This window comes from Lipotes vexillifer, unplaced genomic scaffold (genome assembly GCF_000442215.2).
Source record: "Lipotes vexillifer unplaced genomic scaffold, Lipotes_vexillifer_v1.1 scaffold1390, whole genome shotgun sequence".
Lineage (NCBI taxonomy): Eukaryota > Metazoa > Chordata > Mammalia > Artiodactyla > Lipotidae > Lipotes > Lipotes vexillifer.
Window position 1 is genome coordinate 149180 of NW_006789620.1, and position 20834 is coordinate 170013.

The 20834-nt window shown below is 37.6% G+C and overlaps 1 protein-coding gene across 1 annotated transcript in view; it reads right to left on the reverse strand.

Moving 5' to 3' along the window:
• Positions 1 to 20834, reverse strand: part of SLC71A2 (solute carrier family 71 member 2) — a 75930-nt gene that overhangs the window by 3647 nt on the left and 51449 nt on the right. The window contains exons 4-10 of the mRNA XM_007462781.1: positions 16542 to 16669; positions 14672 to 14786; positions 8870 to 9088; positions 7126 to 7239; positions 3920 to 3991; positions 2389 to 2501; positions 804 to 901 (exon numbers count right to left, since the gene is read on the reverse strand). Of these exons, the coding sequence (XP_007462843.1) occupies positions 804 to 901; positions 2389 to 2501; positions 3920 to 3991; positions 7126 to 7239; positions 8870 to 9088; positions 14672 to 14786; positions 16542 to 16669 (859 nt within the window). The remainder of the gene's footprint in view (positions 1 to 803; positions 902 to 2388; positions 2502 to 3919; positions 3992 to 7125; positions 7240 to 8869; positions 9089 to 14671; positions 14787 to 16541; positions 16670 to 20834) is intronic.

Sequence of the window (20834 nt, forward strand, 5' to 3'; positions counted from 1 at the left end):
AAAAAAAAAAAAAAAAAAAAAAAAAAAAAAAAAAGATTAAAAAAGTAGATATGAATAAGATGGCTAATTTCTGATGTGGAAAAATAGGTGCAATGAATAAACTAGCTTTTCCAATCTAGTTTTTTATTGAAACTTTAGAAATATCTCTAAGGCATTAAAATTTTTTTCTTCTAAAATTCACTACTTCCTGACTACAGTCAGGTAAGCCATTAAGTGATGGTGAAAGAAAAGGACTAATTTTGACAGTAGGAACTGCTTGATAGGGAAGCCACAGGCACAAGAAGGACGAAGTAAGAGTCTAGACAGAGTGCTACTCTACACAGTCATCTTAATTTTGTCTCTCACTCTGCATCCAATTATCAAGAACTACTCAGATTTATTTGTCTTCATCCACTCAAAGAATCATTTCCTAAATTGAGTAATGGACTTTGAGTGATTCCAAATTAAAGAAATTTCAGTGATTAAATAAAGAACTCATTGTTTTACTAACTAGTCTGTTAAAATATGATTAAAGTCTAGTAAATTCTAACGGTGGCAAATAAAAGAGGAGTCAAAACTGAAAAGAGAAAATGGATAGTTGTCTTAGTATTCTGACCTTCTGAGTCCAGATTTCAAAAATATGATCAAAGATCAAAGTAGGAAGGAAAACAGAATTTTCCTATTTGCCAAAGTAAACAGGTATGATTGTTGAGCAGGGACCACATGGCTGTAACCTCTTGCTTTGTTGATGTGAAGAGAGGCTCAGAGTTGCTCATGCTTATGGCAGGTATGTCTCCGTTGAAGGAGGAAAACAGTGACCTCACCTTGCTGATCTGACTCTGCATTCCGAGAGACGAGGGCACTGACTGCTGGAAATGTGATGCTGGACATGGCGGCCACGGTCCCTGCTGCCCACATCATCCTGCAATGACAGGACAGGCTGCGGTCAGGGAGCAGGCCAGCCCCAATGAGCTTGCTGTTCAGAGTACAATCAATGGCAAAAGCACTAAATGCTTTCTGTTTTCTTGTGTTAAGTTGCATTTATTTTTTTCCTCTTTAAAAATGGATTTTTTTTTTTTTAACCTAGACGGTTATGCATCTGTTAATACTGATCACTTCACGGGCTGGGAAAGTTTCATTTCTTTATTTTACCTCTGTCAAATGTGTTCTTCTTCCTAGTTTCCCTATTACCGTATTTAGATGCAAGCTCAATGAAATGCAAAAGGATTTCTTGTTCCTATAAATACCACATTTTCCCTACCAATTTTCCACTTTTTTCTTTGTACTTCTCAAAGGCTCACCTCCATACCGTCTTTGAGCTGCTCAGTTTTCTAGCCCTCAATAAAGTGTTGTGTGTCACCTACAGAAAAAGTTGGTGGCACATAACACTTCAGAGACCTGAAGTTCAGGATGACATCCTGCAGACTTCCAAGTGTTTCCTTTAGACCTCTGTTTTTTTCTCAATGAAAGGGACCTACATGTGTATTAGGTGTTGAGTGTGAGCAAAGTGAGGCCTCAACTGGGATTAAAACCTGCTTGGCCAGACTCTTGGGGATGACATGCACGTCCTTACTTAAAAGGAAAAACCCTTTAGGTCGACAGAATCTTTCTAAGGTAGCATGAGTTTGACTGAATCAGCTACTGAACCAAAGTTCATGGGACTGAAATTAAGATTTCCAAGAACAAGAAGAATCAACCACTGACCACCTAACGCATTTCGAGTTCTTCTAAATTGTGTCATCCACTTATGACTGCAAAATGGGGACTAACTCAAATATCTAAAACGGAGATATGGACTCTAGTATTTGGTAGCCAGGCACATAGGGAAACTTGCCACACAACAAAATAGCACTCAAAATTCTTTTTATTTCTTCTTATTCCACAGGGCTTAATTTGACCTTCCTTCCTCTTAATGGGAATCTAATACATTAGGAGTAGTAACTGATCAGGATACACAAGATTCTGGAGGAGATCTCAGTGTTCATCTAACTCATATGCTTTGTATTATAAAGGTTATGTCACTGTCCAAAGTCACTCAGCTAATGATAGTAGTAAATCCCACCATAATCAGTCAGTTTTCCTTGTCTTCTTGTTTTGTTTTTGCCTATAATGTGTTGTCTAAAAAAATTGACAAATGTGTTTAAAAATTAGGCATAAAACTTTTTTTTGGAGGGTCGGAGGAAGTAACAACTCACTGAAAGCCTGCTGAGGTGAAGGCAATCTATCCAAATAATCCTAAATTATCAGCTCTACCTTTCCCCAAATTAAGTCTAAACAGTTTTTGAAATGTTGAATACACTATGCCAGTAAAATAACTCCTGCTTCCTTCACATCACACTCAACTAATTCGAGCTCCTCTAAAAGATACATCTGTCTATTAGTTCATAAGAATCTATGGGAGAGGCTTACCATGCCTGAGATCCAAAACCGTACCAGGCTAACTGGAACATCTGAAAACCCAAACCGAGGAGAACGGTGTTCTTATTCCCTAATGATCTCATCAAGATGGTAAGAAAGACCGTCTGCAAAGCAAAGGGGATAATCCTGAGTAATCATATGAACACAAGCACAAGATCTGATGCAAGTTCTGTGCGGAAGCCCATTAATGGTGACCAAGAATCTCAAAATGGCAGACCATCTGACCTAAGACCTTGGAGGCCGTGCAGTACTGATGTAGCTCAAAAGGGGTGAAACTTCGGGGCCTTCCCAGACTAACCTGAGCTCAGGGCCTTCAGCCTCCTCCCCAGAAACCTGTTTATCTGGTGCTTATCACTTCCCAAAAGGTCATCACAGCTGTTCAGCAGTTACTGTGATTGAGAAGAAAATGCCTCTGTCTCTTTGAAGAAATGCCAATAATTTAACCACCAGTGAATGATGAACATTTACAGAATATGTGGGATTTTGGTGGGGGTTAACAGTTTCAAAAAGTTGGACTGATACAAAAGTGATTTTAACAAATACATACTTTGCTAAAAACTTAGGTGAGATAGCCTGAAAAGGCATAGGATAAAAGGTGAATCTGGGCTAATTGACTAACCAGAGTTAATATAAAAAACAAGCCAAAATCATAAGCAACTTGAAAGTTTAACATAATTTACATTTGCTGATACAGTTAAAAAAAAATAAAAGGCCCTTGGTTTGATGCAGTCCTATAAGCCTTGTCAATTCTAATATTTGGGCAAAGCAGTTTTGCAGGCTTCTCATTTCTCTTTGAGAGAGTTATCACAGAAGAATGCTCCACCTGGCCTACCATGCTTTAAAGCAGCATATAGCTGTTCCAGGAAAATAGCCTCATAAGAGTCCCATATGATACAGTGAATGCACCTAAGCATATCAATGAATTAATTTAAAGCACATATGCCCTGCCTTTTGTGGTCCTATAATAGATGGGGAAACGTTTAATAAATACTCTTTACTCATTACATATACCCTAACATACTGACTTACCACATTTCTTCAGTCCTGGGGATAGCAAGGATTGTAATAGTTACAAAATTTCATTTCTGCTTTTCACCTTCATTATTTTTCAATACTAAAATAATATTGAAACATTTTTCTGGTTAATTTTGCAGTACTGGAGTTAGATTGTGGTTGGTGGTTGTAAAAGCAAATTTTTATTTGCTGAATTGATCCATTAGAGGTAACAACACGTGCTCTACAAAGTATTGAAAAGTTGTGTTAAATTCCTCCTAAATCATAACCTTAAGATTCTATTAAAAATGGAATAACTCTATGGTCTGTATCCATTGTCAGTTTACTGGGTTTGATACTGTACCACAGAACACAAGATGTTACCATGGCAGAGGAGGAGGGGAACTGAGGTAGTGGTGCAGGAGATCTCCATGAATATTTCTTTGCAGCTTCCTATGAATCTACAGTTACTTCAGATTAAAAACATTAAAAAAAAAAAAAAAGAAAGAATGGGTAAAATAACACTCACCTGAGCCACAATAGACAGAATTCCTACCATAGCTATGAATGCTGCAATTTTAACAGATCCAAAACCTATGACCTGTGGAAATGAAAACACTCTGTAATACAGATATTATAAAAATAAGGATGTTATGTTCCATTAAAGCCATAGAATAAAATAGTTGAGGAAAGTTCATAAAACCTTGACAATGGCAAATTAGGCAGTGCTCAAAGTTGAACCTATTTAACCAATAATTTATATCTAAATCTGTCATAAGAAATCATTATAAGCGGCACAACTTAATTTAACAAATATTAAGATAATATTTTCTATTGTACGCCTACCTATTTTTTTCATATCCATCCCCAGCTGCAACCCACCAAGAGACAAACATAACATTATCAAGCGTTGGAGAGAACATGAAGAAAATGATTTGATTTTTGATGCTGCCAACACAGAGTATGCTCACTGGCAAAGTCAGTGGTTCTCAACTTTGGCTGCACATTAAAATCATGTGGGCAACAGAGAAGGGGAGAACAGAATAAGGGAGAGAGGAGAAATGAGATGCTGGAATCCACTTGAGACCAATTAAATCAGACTCTCTGGGCCCAGACACAGGTATGTTTTAAAAAGCTTCCATGGTGATTCTAATTCTAATGAGCAGCCAAAGTTAGCTGGTAATGATTTTTAAGCCTCTTAATCTTAACGGCAGCTCTGAAATGCCTACTAAAACTTTTAAGTTTTAAATATCAAGTTTTTATTTGCCCTATCTATTGAAACTTTATAAAATTCCGAAAAAAACTTTAAAAATTATTGTATACAATCTTCACATTTCATAAATGACCGCCTTGCTTCAAGTTACACAACTAGCTAATAAAAAGAGTTAGAGCTAGAACCTCTGGTTCCCAAACCAGTGCTGCTGACATTAATAATATCCTATTACTCTCTAATCAAATGCAATTTTTAAAAATTGGAATCTATTTCAGTCTAATTTGTAAATATATATATATCTTTTTTAATTGAAGTATTGTTGATTTAAAATGCATCAGTTTCTGCTGTACAGCAAAGTGACTCAGTTATGCATAATATACATCCTCTTTTATATTCTTTTCCATTACGGTTTATCCCAGGACACTGAATATATAGTTCCTTGTGCTATACAGTAGGAACCTGTTGTCCATCCATTCTATATGTAATAGTTTGCATCTACTAACCCCAAACTCCCAGTCCCTCTCTCCCCACATCCCCTGTAAATATACTTTTTGAAACAGCTTTATTGAGTCAGAATTAAAATACCATACAATTCACCCATTACAAGTGTACAATTCAATGGTTTTAGTTTTATATTCACAGGGTTGGGAAATTATCACCATGATCAATTTTAAAAGCTCTCATCACTCCTCAAAGAAACATGGTACCCCATTAGGATTCCCATTCCCCCAGCCTACTCTACCACCTAGCCAGTAATCTACTTTCTATCTCTATGGATTTATTTATTCTGAGCATTTCATAGAAATGGAATCATACTATATATGGTCTGGCTTCTTTCACTTATAATGTTTTCAAAGTTCACCCATGTTGTAGCGTGTATCAGTGCTTCATTGCTTTTTATTGCCAAACAATAACATTCCATTGTATAAATAGTTCACATTTGTTGACCCATTTCATCAGTTAATAGGCATATGGGTTGTTTCTAATTTTGGGCTACTATAAATAATAATTTGTGTAAGAGTTTTTGTATAGATATGTGTTTTCAATTGTCTTGTCTATATACCTAGAAATAGATGTGCTGGGAACTTTATGTTGAACACTTTAAGAAGGAGACATGTTTTTTCACTTTCTTCCTTGGACTTTCCCATTTTTCCTACATTATTTTCTACATTAAATACAAATTTAATGTAATTTAATATATGCATATATAATTTTCTACATTAACCACACTAGCTCACCACTCTTCCCTCCGAATCTCCAGCATCCACCCACCATAATGAGCAAAGCAAAAATAAAACTGCTTGAAAAAAGTTTTACTTAAACGTGCCACCATATAAAATATTAGAGTCTCATACTCTCAGGAAACTATGAGAATGGAGAATTTAACAAATTTTATTTAAAAATATCTCTAAAAATAGAGGAATTTATCTTAGGAGGAGGCTTGCTCTGACAAAGTGGAGTAAACCATTAGGAGAAAGACTTCCAATGCAATCAGTAAAAGACCAAGACAGGATTGCAATGGAAGGCAACTCAGGTCTTAGCAATCCCAGAGACCTAAAACAACAGTTGGAAAAGGGAACTTTTTTTTTTTTTCCGGTACGCGGGCCTCTCACTGTTGTGGTCTCTCCCATTGCAGAGCACAGTCTCTGGACACGCAGGCTCAGCAGCCATGGCTCTCGGGCCCAGCCACTCCGCGGCATGTGGGATCTTCCCAGACCGGGGCACGAACCCGCGTCCCCTGCATCGGCAGGCGGACTCCCAACCACTGTGCCACCAGGGAAGCCTGGGAACTTTTTTTTTTAATTGCTGTAAGCCAATTGCCTTTTGGGGAGGACAAAGTGTAATTTTTTTTTTTTTTTTTTGCGGTACGCGGGCCTCTCACTGTTGTGGCATCTCCCGTTGCGAAGCACAGGCTCCAGACGCACAGGCTCAGCGGCCATGGCTCACGGGCCCAGCCGCTCGCGGCATGTGGGATCTTCCCAGACCGGGGCACGAACCCGTGTCCCCTGCACTGGCAGGCGGACTCTCAACCACTGCGCCACCAGGGAAGCCCAAAGTGTAAATTTTTAAAGAGAAAAATCAGAAGGGAGAAAAGATTATTTTGGTTATTGTTTGTGAGCCACCTTGAAGTCTACAGTGGTGTTGAGCTATGGCCTACTACAGATGGCTAAGCAAGATGGCTGTGATCAGACCCAGGGGTCAGGGCACTTCTGAAATAAACTTTACCTCTCTGTGAAATTTAATGGGTATTATTAAAGATTTAATAAATTCTGTTTCTACTAATTCTCTTTCTGTATAACTCTCCAAGAAATTTTTTCCACAGTAAACATTTTATTGTGTTTTTAAAATTATTGCACTAAAGGTCTCCTGACTACTAATTATATGTCAGCACCTACATTTATAACTAGAAGCAAGTTAACACACTTTTTTTCTCTACAGTGTTTTCCCACAAAATACCTCTAGCCAGATCCCAATCTCTGATTTTCCTCATGTTCAAAAGCTACTAGGCACTCACTACTCACCTGCCTGAGATAGAGGAAAAAACTTGAATACTGTCCAGCCTCAGGAAGGTATGAAAGAAAAACGGTGATGCAGATTAGTAAGACGGTAGAATCTTTTCCAACTTTCTTCAGTGACTAGGAATAAGCAGAAACAGAAACATATAAAAAGCAAATAGATACAGATGTCACTGATATTCTGGGATATTGGCTGCACTGTTTTGATCTATTAAGGTGGATAACAAAAGATGAATGGATTATAAAAGGAATTGAGCCTTAACATTAAATCTATCACCATCTCTTTAAGGAGGTTACAAGTCCTAATTTCAGAGGTATGTTTCAAATATTACAGCTTTCTCTCTTTGTTAACAATACTGGTTCACATCCTGAAACAGACCCTGAACATCCTATGAACAGACCCTGAAAAAACATTGCTCCAGAACCTTTTAAGAAAATCTCATCTCTCTTTCATTCATAATACAACTCCTTTAAAGCCATAAACAGTACAGTGTTTTCATTACACATAAATTTACTCTATTTTTTAAAATGTTAGCATTAAATTTGCCTTTAAAATTGATAGACAAATAAGTATGCTCCAGCTATGGGGTCAGTGACGACAAGATTCTCTGACCAGTAACAACTTTCTGAATGTTACAACCTTGTCCAAAATCCTATACTCCTCTCTACACAGGATGTTTGAGTAGACCAAAAGGTGCACCAAAAGTTGTCTACAGAGTGTAGAGTTCTGCAGTGCATTCTAGGTGATCATAACTGTAACCTTCATATAATTAAAAGCAAAAGTAGCTAATGTCTATTGGGACCTTGCTATATACCAGACACTAGACTGGTTAATTTATATACATTCACTGCAATCCTCATAACAGCCCTGAGAAGTAAGCCACAATAGTTCCACTTCACAGAGGAATTTCTCTGTGTAGCTTGACAAGATGGGAGGTCTGACTGGCTCCACTCCTGGTTTCCTTTTCTCCACACCTATTTTTTGATATCTGACATTACAGCACAAACAGAATGAGCAGGGTCCCCAGGTCATACAATGAGGGAGCTTTTTAGAAAAGAATTTCTCATGAGTTAGTTTTCTTATATGTATTTTTCCTAAAAGGTAAACTTAAGGGAAAAATGCAAATATCAAATCTCTGGTTATATTTTTCCGCACACATTTTCTTCAAGAACAATTTCAAACCAGAGAAGGTGGGGAGAGAAGATTCTTCTTCTCAGTACTTTTTCTAGTTGTTAATGGGATTCCCCCATGACAAAAGAGAAAACAAAGACTCCATTCAATCTGCAAAAGACAAGTTCAAAGCCTCTGTTCAACGTGGGTGTATATTAACAACTTAGATAATAACTACTTTAGTCGGTCCAAATGCATTTAACCTTTTTGAATTTAAGTGAATCGGAACAACCACTTCAAATGGCCACTTTCATTTATTTCGTTAAAAGAAGGATGAAAACAACTATGCAAAAAGAAGAAAAACCTTCCTTCCTAAGTCTTCATCAGGGATAAACTGGACATTTCTTATCTCTTCCCATAGGATAACCACATGCTTGACTTAAGAAGTAGCAATTCTATATATTCCTTGGTATACAGTCTACCTCAGTCCCTTACTTGCAAATACATTTTTTCTATTTTTACTGGAGAAAAAAAATAGATCAACAACTGCTAGGATGCTTGAGGCTGCAGGAATGTTCTTTTATTTGCATGGCTTAGAAAGATATTTAGGAAAGTAAATGTTTTCATGTTTTTATTTACCGCAAAAGGATCTGCTTGTTTCCAAGAAATCTGAGCTCCCCAGGAAAGAGGTCTCATTTTCTCTGGCAAAGATTCTGGAACAGCCAATAAGATGAAGCAGATGTCCAGAAGAGCCACCACTGTGGCCACCAGCACAACAAGGCTGTCTCCATAACTGGCAGACAGGTATGCTCCAATGGCTGGGCTGCTGACCAGACTGGCTGCAAATGTGGCTGAGACCTATGGAAAAAGCACACTCTCACCCAGGGTCCCATCTGCTGCAGGTGCACAGCTATATTCCTGTTCTCATCCAGGTTCCCACAGGTACATACCTAAAGCCATCCATCCCTGGCTTTAAAAAGACAAAAGGATTGTGTTGCACACGACTTTTAAGAATGAAAAAGAATGAAAGTAATTTTGTTTTAAGGACTTGTTCACAAGCTATTAACTAATTGGAGTTATTCTAGAAAGCTACAAGAATACAAAATAATGATTTGTTAGAAATAAAAATTGTAAAACCTTCCTCATAAATAAAATATACATGTTTTAATATTCTTTATTTCGGGAATGGGGATGTAGAGAGAAAGGTATAAAAAAAATTTCTGCACGGTTGATGATAAAATCTACAAATTACTCAGAGACTAGGCTTGATTTCATCTTCCAAAATCATGTACTGTTTCACCATTTCATTAGCACGGAGAGGGGGAAAAATCTCTGGTAATCTTAGAAAAAGCTATAACAACAACAAAAAATCCGAAAAGATTTGTTGAGGGAGATGTCAAAGCTTTTTAAATGGAGAAATCCCCAGGCTAGGGACTTTTGTCATGCTGTCACCCCCAACCTCCACCTAATACCAGAGACCACTGACTCAACTGATCACCCTTGCAACTTGAATCCATGTGAAGCTTCTTCACACTGCTTTCCTACAAGCACGTAGAAGCCTCCCTTTATTTTGAAATGTAATCTGAATGTTCAGAAGCTTAAATGGGCAGTCTCCAAATTATAACCAGACTGAGTGTCAAAAGCACATTTATAATAAGTTAGTTATTTAAACTTCTAATGGATTTTAAGAGAAACTACAGAAATCATTAACTATGATTGAAATTATGACTCCTGGGTAGCCAATAACATTTTTTCTTCATCCATCACCCCCCAACTGAATGTGATAATACAACGTATTGGAAATTAGTATTATACTAAAAATATTATAAAAGCCAAAAGTAAAAAAAATTCTGCGGAAAAAAAGGGAATATAGAGAATTCTAATTTGGGGAACAGGAATTCCCTGGTTCAGTATTTACTGAGCATCTACTATGTGCCAGATAAATAAGAAGACAGAGCTCCTGCCCTTCAGGGTTTTTCATTTTATTTAAGAAGATCAAGGCAATCATGTAACTTTATAATATAAATTGCAATGACATGCAAACAGCTACGGGAGCACTCCTGCAGCATCCTCACGTGCTACGGAAGCACTGCTGCAGGGTCCTCAGGTGCCAATACTAACAATATCATACCTGCACAAAATGGGTCATTCATTCATTTATTCACAACAGTTTTCCACTACTTAATCCTTATCAAATTACTGTATGTAAATTGAGAAGATATTCTACAACTCAATGTACAAATAAAGAAACAATATATGTCTTAAGTTCACACAGATGAGCAAGAACTGGAAGCCATTTTCCAATTTCTCAAATTAATCTTTCTCACTAAAATGCACAGTCAGAGCTAAATTTCAGCTAAAACTGCTTCTATAATTCCACAGCATTCCAAGTGTAAAGAATCTAAAGATCATGGAGTATACAGAAGAAAACAATCATTTATTTCGTTATTTGTCAAAGACATTTCTAATTCTACTATCATAATTCTATTCTAGCCAATTGGACATTTTCTAAGATGAAGACTGTTCAATAACTCAAGATTTGGTCATTAAGAACAATGGAATTGGGCTTCCCTGGTGGCGCAGTGGTTGAGAGTCCACCTGCCGATGCAGGGGACACGGGTTCATGCCCCAGTCCGGGAGGATCCCACATGCCGTGGAGCGGCTGGGCCCGTGAGCCATGGCCATTGAGCCTGCGTGTCCGGAGCCTGTGCTCCGCGATGGGAGAGACCACAACAGTGAGAGGCCCACATACCGCAAAAAAAACAACAACAATGGAATTAAATTATTATCTATATAACAATAATTTAATATATAAGAATACACTATACATCAGTTTTGAATAGAAAATGACTGCCTTCTTTACTAAGCTCCCCCACAAATTTGAAGAGGATACAGTAACTACTTCAGATATAAACAAGGGGGATAAAGAATGATTGATTATGAGATTAATGCTCATTATCAATAAATGATGCACTCCAGGGCTTCCCTGGTGGCGCAGTGGTTGAGAGTCCACCTGCCGATGCAGGGGACATGGGTTCGGGCCCTGGTCCGGGAAGATCCCACATGCTGCGGAGCGGCTAGACCCGTGGGCCATGGCCGCTGAGCCTGCGCATCCGGAGCCTGAGCTCCGCAATGGGAGAGGCCACAACAGTGAGAGGCCCGCGTACCGCAAAAAAAAAAAAAAAAAAAAAAAAAAAAAAAAAAGAACAATTGGTTATGAGATTAATGCTCATTATCAATAAATGATGCACTCCAAACCATGGTAAACTTTTAAATTCATCTTTCCCATCCATGTGATGTATCCTGCAACACTGCTCTAAGGGAGAAGTGCTCTATTTTCTGGTATTTCCATAATTCAAACATTTGTACACTGCCATGGAGAAATTACCAAAGGCAGAAATCTTAATGAGAATCTTTAAGTCTTGCAAACCACGAAGAAGACACGAGCTAATTATTTACAAGTCTATGTATCTGAAGACTTGAAAGCTTCATAACTTGACTTAGATGGTACTGCAAGGCAAATGCTCTCAGACAGAGAGGGGCAGGCCTATCCCCTCCTCCTAACACAGCCCAATTTGGTTAGGTCCTACAGTGCTCAGGATTTCCTCCTCCCATCTCTCTGTCTACTAATGCCCACCTATAATACCCTAATCTTCCTCCCTCCATTCCCTTAGCGGTACACTGAAGCAGGTATAACACTTAAAGATCAGTTTAATTTCTTCAAGTATGCAAAAAGTAAAACATAATTATTATATACATGTAGTAATAGTGAGAAACAATAGGAATTTAGTGGGAAAAAATCTGTTATTAAAATATTTAATAATGAATACTCTGAGAGCCAGTTTAATCATGTGGAATATGGAAATGAAAATAAAAAGGTTAGTCACCAAATTTCAAATATCAGAAGGGGACAGGGAGCAGCAGTGGTTTCCTAATTGTTTTATTTGATTAGTTACATTGCTCAATAAATATTTGTTGAATGAGTTTCTGAGAATCTATGGTCCCATGAAATTCTATGTAAAATGTTGCATCTTTCTTAAAACTTAAAGCAGCCTACTTGCTTAGTTTGTGTATTTATCTAAAATCCCTCTTTAACACTCAATACGACACCAGTGAATAAATCTAAAGGATGACTTCACCACAACAGTCTCTCAATGAGCATTAACTTAAATTCATTATTGCAGTCATTGAAAGAAATTACCACTTTTCTTTGTTTACTGGGGGAGTTTCAGTAAGGAAGATATACATATATATTCTTTAACAGATCTCAAAATGTTTCTTAGAATTTCAGCTGGACTTGATTGACAATCCTATAATTAACTGGCAATAAATCCTCCTATATCTGTAAGGTAGCTTGCAAGCTTTTTTTCTTTTACTTTTTTCAGGTTTGTCATCTCAACATCTGACATGTAGAGGTAAATGTAAAGGTTAGCCACTGGCCAAATCCTAGGTCCTGTGACCAAGTCCAGGAAGCCTTACATGCTGGCTGAGGGCACACTTCAGTAGGGCACTCCTCTCACTAACTTCTCTCAACATACCTACAGACAGCCATTATTATAATTGCCATTTTACAGATGAAGAACTGAGCTGGAGACAGGGGAACTAAGTCATGATCACTTTGGTTCCAGAACTCTCTCTCTCTCTGAAATCTTTCCTAAGTACTACTGCTTAGCACAACAGCTTCATGAGGGGTTTTTCTGGTGGAAGCAAGGAACAAAAATCGAACAAAATTGGAGGGAAATGAGTGTTTTCTGTGATGTTGAGAAAAGCTGTACAAGTGTGATGAGGCTTCTGGCACCCCTCAAATCTGCTGACCGACCCTGAGAGCCCACCTTGAACACCCTGCCTTCTTTGAAGCCTTCCTATATGCTTCTCCCTCTGTCCTCCTCCGCAGCACTCTGGAGATGCCCCTGTTTTAGGACATGACATGAGAAACATTCAGGGGAGGAGGGAAGAAGGAAAGGAGAGAGCAAGTAATAGCTACAGGGTAAGTGGGGTCGAAGGAGAAGTTTTTAAACTACTGATGTCTAAAATCAACAAAGTAAAAATTGCTGCTGTGTTCTGTGGAACAGCAGTGACTGACTTATATGTCCATCATTGATCCATACAATTATTCATTCAGTCAACACTGAATGACTACTTACTGTCTTCCAGGAAGTGGGATTTAAAAGAAAAAGTAAGACTCAGGAGAGAAGTAACCTGAGTTTCTGGCATTCAATCCCCCTCCAAACATTCAAATGCACACTGAAGGGGAGCAGAATAAGCCACCCCAAAATGTGCCACTTTGGCATGTAGATTGTTTTTAGCTGAAGGCAATTAAGACCCAGGAGACTCAGGAAAAGCTTTTTACCTTTCCCTTAACAGCCTAAAAGAATTTAGACAGGAGGCCTATGCCAGGAAGAGAGCAAATAGTAAAGATAACTTTTTATATCAGACTTATCTGCATGGAATGGCAAACATTTGTTTACCAGATATTTGCTCTCCTCATCTTCCTGTGAATTGTCTTCCTTCCCTTTGAAGCCCCAGACCCCTACCCTCTTTCTCCTTAGCTCAGGATGGTATATAAGCCTCAATTGCCTGACTTCCCTTGAGTATCTCACATCTTTGTGGGACTCCATACAAATGAAATTAAATTTGTTTTTCTCCTGTTAATCTGTCTTACGTCAATTTAATTATTATGCTGGCCAAAGAACCTAAAAGGGAAGAAGGGAAAATGTTTCCTGTCCACACCCAATTACCCCAAAAGGTTCACACACTGAACACATACCCACAAATGCTCGCCTGTCATCTTTTCCCCTTGGACCATTTAAGTAATTTTCAGAGTTGTGACACTCTGACCTAAATGGCTTCAGCCTGCCATCTTCTACAGGTCTTTCTTCTCCTACGTAACCACAGTGCCATTATCTTGCCTAAGAAAATTAGAAATGATTGTCAATTACCCAAAAAAGTTCTCCTATAACTTTTGTTTTACACTCAGCAATTATTTGCTGAATGAATGTAGTCCTTTTTCTGTAGTACCATGCCCCAAATAAGTGCCTGAGTCACATAACTAGCAATACAGTAACAATGGATTAACATGGCTGAGGTTTTATCACCTCTCCAATTCTAATAAGGTACACAGAGACCTATGATCGTAGCACCTGTTTACTGTTATGGTTCCTCAAGAGATTAGCTAACAAGAAACAAATCAAACAAACTTTGCAACTGACAACTCAACACATCCTGCCAATCTTCCAACACTAAAACCAGAAAATAAATTACTAGCAATTTCTATCTTGCTATTTTTAATTTCTCATAAGTCTCTTTTTAAATTTCAATTGCTTTGGATTTTCTTTTACATAAGTCAATATTTAACACTATTTTAATAAAATCTCACTTTCCAGTGAATTTTTAGTAGAATGTTCATTATTTCTCTGATTAAAAAACAATCTATTATCTTACCCATCCATAAGCAGTACTTCGCTCATGCTCCTGAGTAACATCAGCTACATAGGCAAATATCACAGAGAACGTGACTGAGAAGACTCCAGACATGGAAATCATTGCAAAATACCACCTATAAAAAGATTATTTTAAACACCCATGAGAGAGGTAGTGTATACACACTTTTATAACCAAAGCCAAAGATATCATGTAAAGACTATAAATAAATTTTAAAAATACATGTATATTTAAAGATATAGAGGACAACTAATAAAATTATAATCAAGAAGGAGAGGAAGGAGAAACATACTAATTTTGTCATTGTTCAAGGGGTTTCAGTAAATGCAGTTTAAAAAAAATGAAAGAGTAAGGGTATGCAGTAAAGTTATACTCTTAAAGGTAGCCAGAACAGAAATTAAAACTTTCTAAACTTCCTAGCTTTAGCTAAGAATAACACATATACACAAAAGCAGGAAGTATTTTAAAAATTAATGTAATTAAGACAAAAAATTTCTATCACATGCATAGATGCTTAAAACATCTAGTTAAAATATTAGCAAACAGAATCTCACAGAACAAAAAGCAGGGTTTAATCCTAGGATGTAAGGATGTTTCAATATTAGAAATCTATTAATATGATTCATCACGCTGGTAGATCTAAGAAGAAAATTCAAATGATCTCCACTGATGCAAAAGGCATCAAATAAAATTTGACACTCAACCTTGATTTTAAAAAAGAAAATCTCTAAATAAAATAGGAACAAGTATTTTTAAACCCAAAAGGTAGCTTGATACTCAATGATGAAACATTATATTTCCTTCATATATATGAGGTAGATAGGTCCTAGACAGGTCCATAATCATTACTTTTATTTAACATTATTCATTAGTCCACACAAGTAGCAGAAGCAGCAGCATGAAAACTAGAAGAGGTAAAATCATTTAAAGATCTGAAGAAAATAATTTTAAGGTATTGAGAGGACATTAAAAAAAAACCCTAATTCATCAGAAAAGCATGACTTGTTCTTGGACAGAAAGACTCAATACCAGAAAGTATTTTATAAAAATTCATCTGGTAGGAAATAAAATGATTCATTATAGATAGCCAACACATTTGGAACATGACAAATGTTGACCTAAAATTCCTAACAAATAATCAAATGAGAGTATTTTCACATGCGCACCCCCCTCCAAAACTATTAATTGCATTTTTTTAAAAACCCCAAAAAACTGAAACACAAAAACCCTCCATTCTAAAGTATGTTCTTCACATAGGAATAGCATCTCAGCACAGGAATTTTGGCCAAAATACCATCCTCTGTACTCCAGAAAAACTAAGTTACTGCTCAGATGCAAATTCCAACCCATTTTTATTAACTAAATAGCCTTGGTTACATGCTAACTATTCTCTCCTTATTTATCATGAAAAAATGAGATCAAATTAAAATTCACATTATGATTTAGAATAGGCTATTTATTGGTCTTAATACAGTACACACAAAAGTGACTCCTGCCTTTTGATATAAACTATGTTCACGTCAGTGCCCTAGAGCAATGAGCTGACAAAAACAACACATTTTCAAAGTCAAATGAGCCACAATTGAGTGAGTACAGGGACTGTCTGCCCCCTCCCAGGACCCAATCTTGTAACTTAGATCTAATGGCAACAATAGCTGCCCTTAGAGACATCTTTTCTTTCTATTTCTTCACCTAAGTGAAGAACTTAGGTGGGCATGATGGCAACTGCCTACTAGCTTTCAGTATTACTGAAGAGTTCAAATGAAAACACAGATACAACTGTTTTGCAAAGGTTAAAAAGCACACTGCAGGTGTACTGTCCACATGTGACCCAAAACAGACAGTCATGATGGAGGACCTAGCCACTCACCATGGACTAATCCTCATCAGTGGAATTGGGAAGCAGGTGAAGAAGACAGTGCCGAGGAGAAAGGGCTTCCTTCCCCACACATCAGACAGCGCACCTATGAGTGGGGCGCTCAGAAAAGAGAGCAGGCCCTGGAGAAGAAAGCAGAAGCAAAGGTCAGATTTATAATGTGATCCCCCAACTACTTGTAATTCTTATTTTCTAAATGCATTTCTAAATGCTCCAATTCATTTCAGTGGCTCCAAAACAGAGTAATTTAAAACATTAAATATAACCTGTCATTAAAAAAAAAATCTTAACAAAATTTTTAAGCGTGCTGTTTGAGAGGGAAGAAAGGGATAAGAGCTCGTTTTCTGGGAGAAACTGGAAAAGAGAGGTGATGTAAAATATATACACCCACAGTTGGCCCATAACGTGAACACACACCAAGTGTATGGAAAGAAGCCAGACACTTAATTCATTTTAATAAATATGTATAGCATATCTATCACGTGCAAAGCTCTGAATTAACTGGTGAAGTGAAGACACTCAAATGAATACACACCTTCTGCTCTCAAAGGGTAAACTAATAGGGATAGCAGGATAAGTATGCATATACTAAATGTCCATAAGAAAAGCAGATTTTCTTGCCATCAAATTTAAAGTTCCATTTGCCTGGTGAACTTAGGACAGAGATAATGCAAGTTGCATAAGATCTGAAAAAAGAGTTGAGGCTAAGGGGAAGCAAGAACACCACACATAAGCAAAGGAAGTAAAGAAACTCACATTTACCACTTCCTCACAATTTGCCAGTCACTCTGCTGGCTGGCCACTTCCATATCTATTTCCTTTTTGAAATCAGGGCCCTTTGAGGTGGCCACAGGTTTGCCTCTCAGACCCTGTTGGTGCTATCATCCTCCCTTTACATGCTCTGTCTGCACACATGGCCACCACCACCTACATTATGAACAGCTTTGCAATCTCTCTTCTGAGCTCTGTGCCTACAGCCAAATGGACTTCCCTATTTCGACATTTAACATGCACACTGTTCCCTATAAACCTGACCAAACACCCACACTTCCCATCTTTGCTAAGAAGCTGTCCAAAGCTTTCCCATCATCCCTCCACTCCCCAAGGCAATTTTTCAGACCATTCTCTTGTAATGATTTCTCTTTATCCATCCCCTTCCGTGTGACACTCTTCAGCATTTCTTGCCTGGATTTAAATAAAACTGCTTTCTAACTGCTTCCTGCCCCTGGTCTTAGTTCCCTCCAATCTGTCCTCCACATACCCCCAAGAGAACCTTGATGAGCTGCAGACTTCCGTTCTTTGATCCTTTGTTTAAAACTCTCCACTGTGCAGAGTTGAAATTCTTTAGCAGGTATTTAATAGGTGAAATAATGAGTGTCTGAACTTTGCTTTTAAATACTACAAATAGAAACTAGGTGATAAGTACATGGGCATTTATTACATTATTCTCTCCTTTTGTGTATTTGAATTTTCATGAAACATTTAACAAATTCCTCAGCATAGCATACAGACAGAACACTCCAACATCTAGCACCTAACACACATCCTCTATGCTTTATCTATATACAATACTTCTTAGCTTTCTGAACATATACAATACCATGTTCCTTTGTGCCAATAGGCATTGCAAAGGCCCTTGTTGTGCCTGTATGCTTCCCACACTTGGACCTGGTAAACTACTAGTCATTCTTCTCAACTCCGAGCAAGGAGCACCTCTTCCTCTATTTTCTTAGCTGCTCAAACAGAATTAATCACACTGGTTTTTGAGGGGTGCAAAACAAACAACCCTCCCCCCCAACCTGGTACATATTGCTTCTATTATAACCGTAACACTCTATTACAATTACTTGTTATTTGTCTATCTTCTCTACTGGATTAGAAATTGAGATTAAGGTCAGAGGAATGGTTTCTTTCCTTCTCTGTACCCTTGATGCCTATCACAGGGTCTGGCAATAAGGACTTTCAAAGAGGTTTGGTAAACTGAATAGAACTTTTAAGAGCAAATCAACTCACAGTAGTTTCCAAGGTCACATGGTTGAGAAGAAAAAGAACAGGATTCTAATCCCTTATCAGCCACTAGTAAACTGATGTAAGGGGAGGTGAGAGAAGACTCAATGGAGGGCAGGCAAGTTGAGGAGAAAAGCATTTTGGCTCCTCTGAAATAAAATATTAACCCTACCCAGGCATCAAACCTTGTAATTTATAAGCCACAGTGGATTTCCAGGGCATTTGGTCTGTTCTTGCATCAAGACAGTTAAATGATCTCCTTTAACTAAGAGCTAAATGACTGCAGAAGCAGGGCTTGAATTCACGACTTGCAACTATCAGCTTCATAAATTTTAGAAACGAAAATCTTTTACGTTGCTTTAAAATTATCTAAAAATATCAGGGCTTCCCTGGTGGCACAGTGGTTGAGAATCTGCCTGCCAATGCAGGGGACACTGGTCCAAGCCCTGGTATGGGAAGATCCCACATGCCGCGGAGCAACTAGGCCCGTGAGCCACAATTACTGAGCCTGCGCGTCTGGAGCCTGCGTTCCGCAACAAGAGAGGCCACGAGAGTGAGAGGCCCGCACACCGTGATGAAGAGTGGCCCCCACTTGCCGCAACTAGAGAAAGCCCTCGCACAGAAACGAAGACCTAACACAGCCATAAATAAATAAATTAATTAATTAAAATTTAAAAATAATAAATGCCTGAGTTCTTGGCATATCAAATACCAGTTCAGTATAGAACTGGTCAAGAAAAATACGTAAAGAAATTTAAGAAGACAAGGCAGTAGAAGTAACAACCACCACAAAAACAGTAACAAAAACTCTAAACACAAAGAAAACCCTGGAAAACTTTTTGGACAGTTCTGATTTTAGATTTCATACAATGCTTTAAGATATGGAATGCATGCCATTAAAACAAAGGATATGAGAAGGCCAAGAACTGAAGTTTTATTTAAAATAATGTAGTCTTTACAGATAAAAGATACTGCTATCTAGATTCTGGATTTAAGTTGTAATTTAATCTATTCATTAAATAATTATTATTTAAATAAAATTCTCAGTGACAACAGATGTTGAAAATACCCTCTGGGAGAACCTACATTTTTATTAAGATGCTAAAATTCAATCTAATAAATACTTGCCTCTTTGGAAAACTTGTATTTCTTAAAAATCAAAGACTTTCTTCTGTCCCAGAGTTATTTCTTCACTACCCAATCTAGCCCTAGATCCTATCAGGCCACATTATTACAACAGTAGATTAAGAAGAATATTTGTACCTTGATTAGGCAAGTACTTCATCAGTCCTAAAGATGCAGAGCACAATTTGCAAATGAGAACAAAATGTTTAAAAATTAAAACCAGACTGACATCAAGGCCCTAGCCTTTAACACAAATACAGTTGATTCTCATTATTCACAGAATTAGAGAACACAGAACCATTGTTGATAGAGGAAACACAAGGTTGGGTTCCTGCAAGCCTCTGGTCACATAGTTTCATTAACTGATCAACACATAACATCGATTAATGTGTGTTTCAGTTTAAAGATGCCTTATTTAATGTGTATATTGTTGATTTACTAACAATGAAGTTTCAGCTGACAGCCCTATGACTCATATCTGAATGAGGCTTATCTAACACAGTATTTTCTCCATAAGGTACATCAAGGCCCTCCTGCATTTAGAAATACTTGACAACACTTTGGCACTACACTTGGGGCCATTTTAAACAGAGAAATTGTCAACAAAAGGAACAAAAATGCAAAATATATGGCATTACATGGACTGCAAAAAGGACATGTTTATAGTATGAGACCTGAAACGAGAAGAGAGAATGTCCCCTTGTTCAACCTCAGCTGGAAACTCGCAGTTGGGCAACTCAAATTCCCTCCTTATGCCACACATAAATGAACATGAAAGCACTGTATTGATTTGGGGGTTACAAATAAATTTAGCGAGTAGGCAGATCTGCAAATATGAAATCCGGGAAAAATGAGGACCAAATGTACTAAGCCATGCTATCGTGGCCCAACGAATACTGGATAAAACATGGTGTGTAGGAGCCTAGGTGTGCATGGCAAAATTAAGAACAGTTAATATGTCACTTTTGTAAATTAGCTTCCCAGTCCAACAGGTTTTTAAGGTGGCATAATTAATTGGCCAGTAATTCTGACATGGCCTTACAGGCTCTAATTTGACAAAACAGCAATTAAAGCTTATTGTTCAATTAAATACAATTATCCAATAAACTTTTTAAAGCATAAAAAGAATAGCAAATACAACTCATCTGAAGCAAA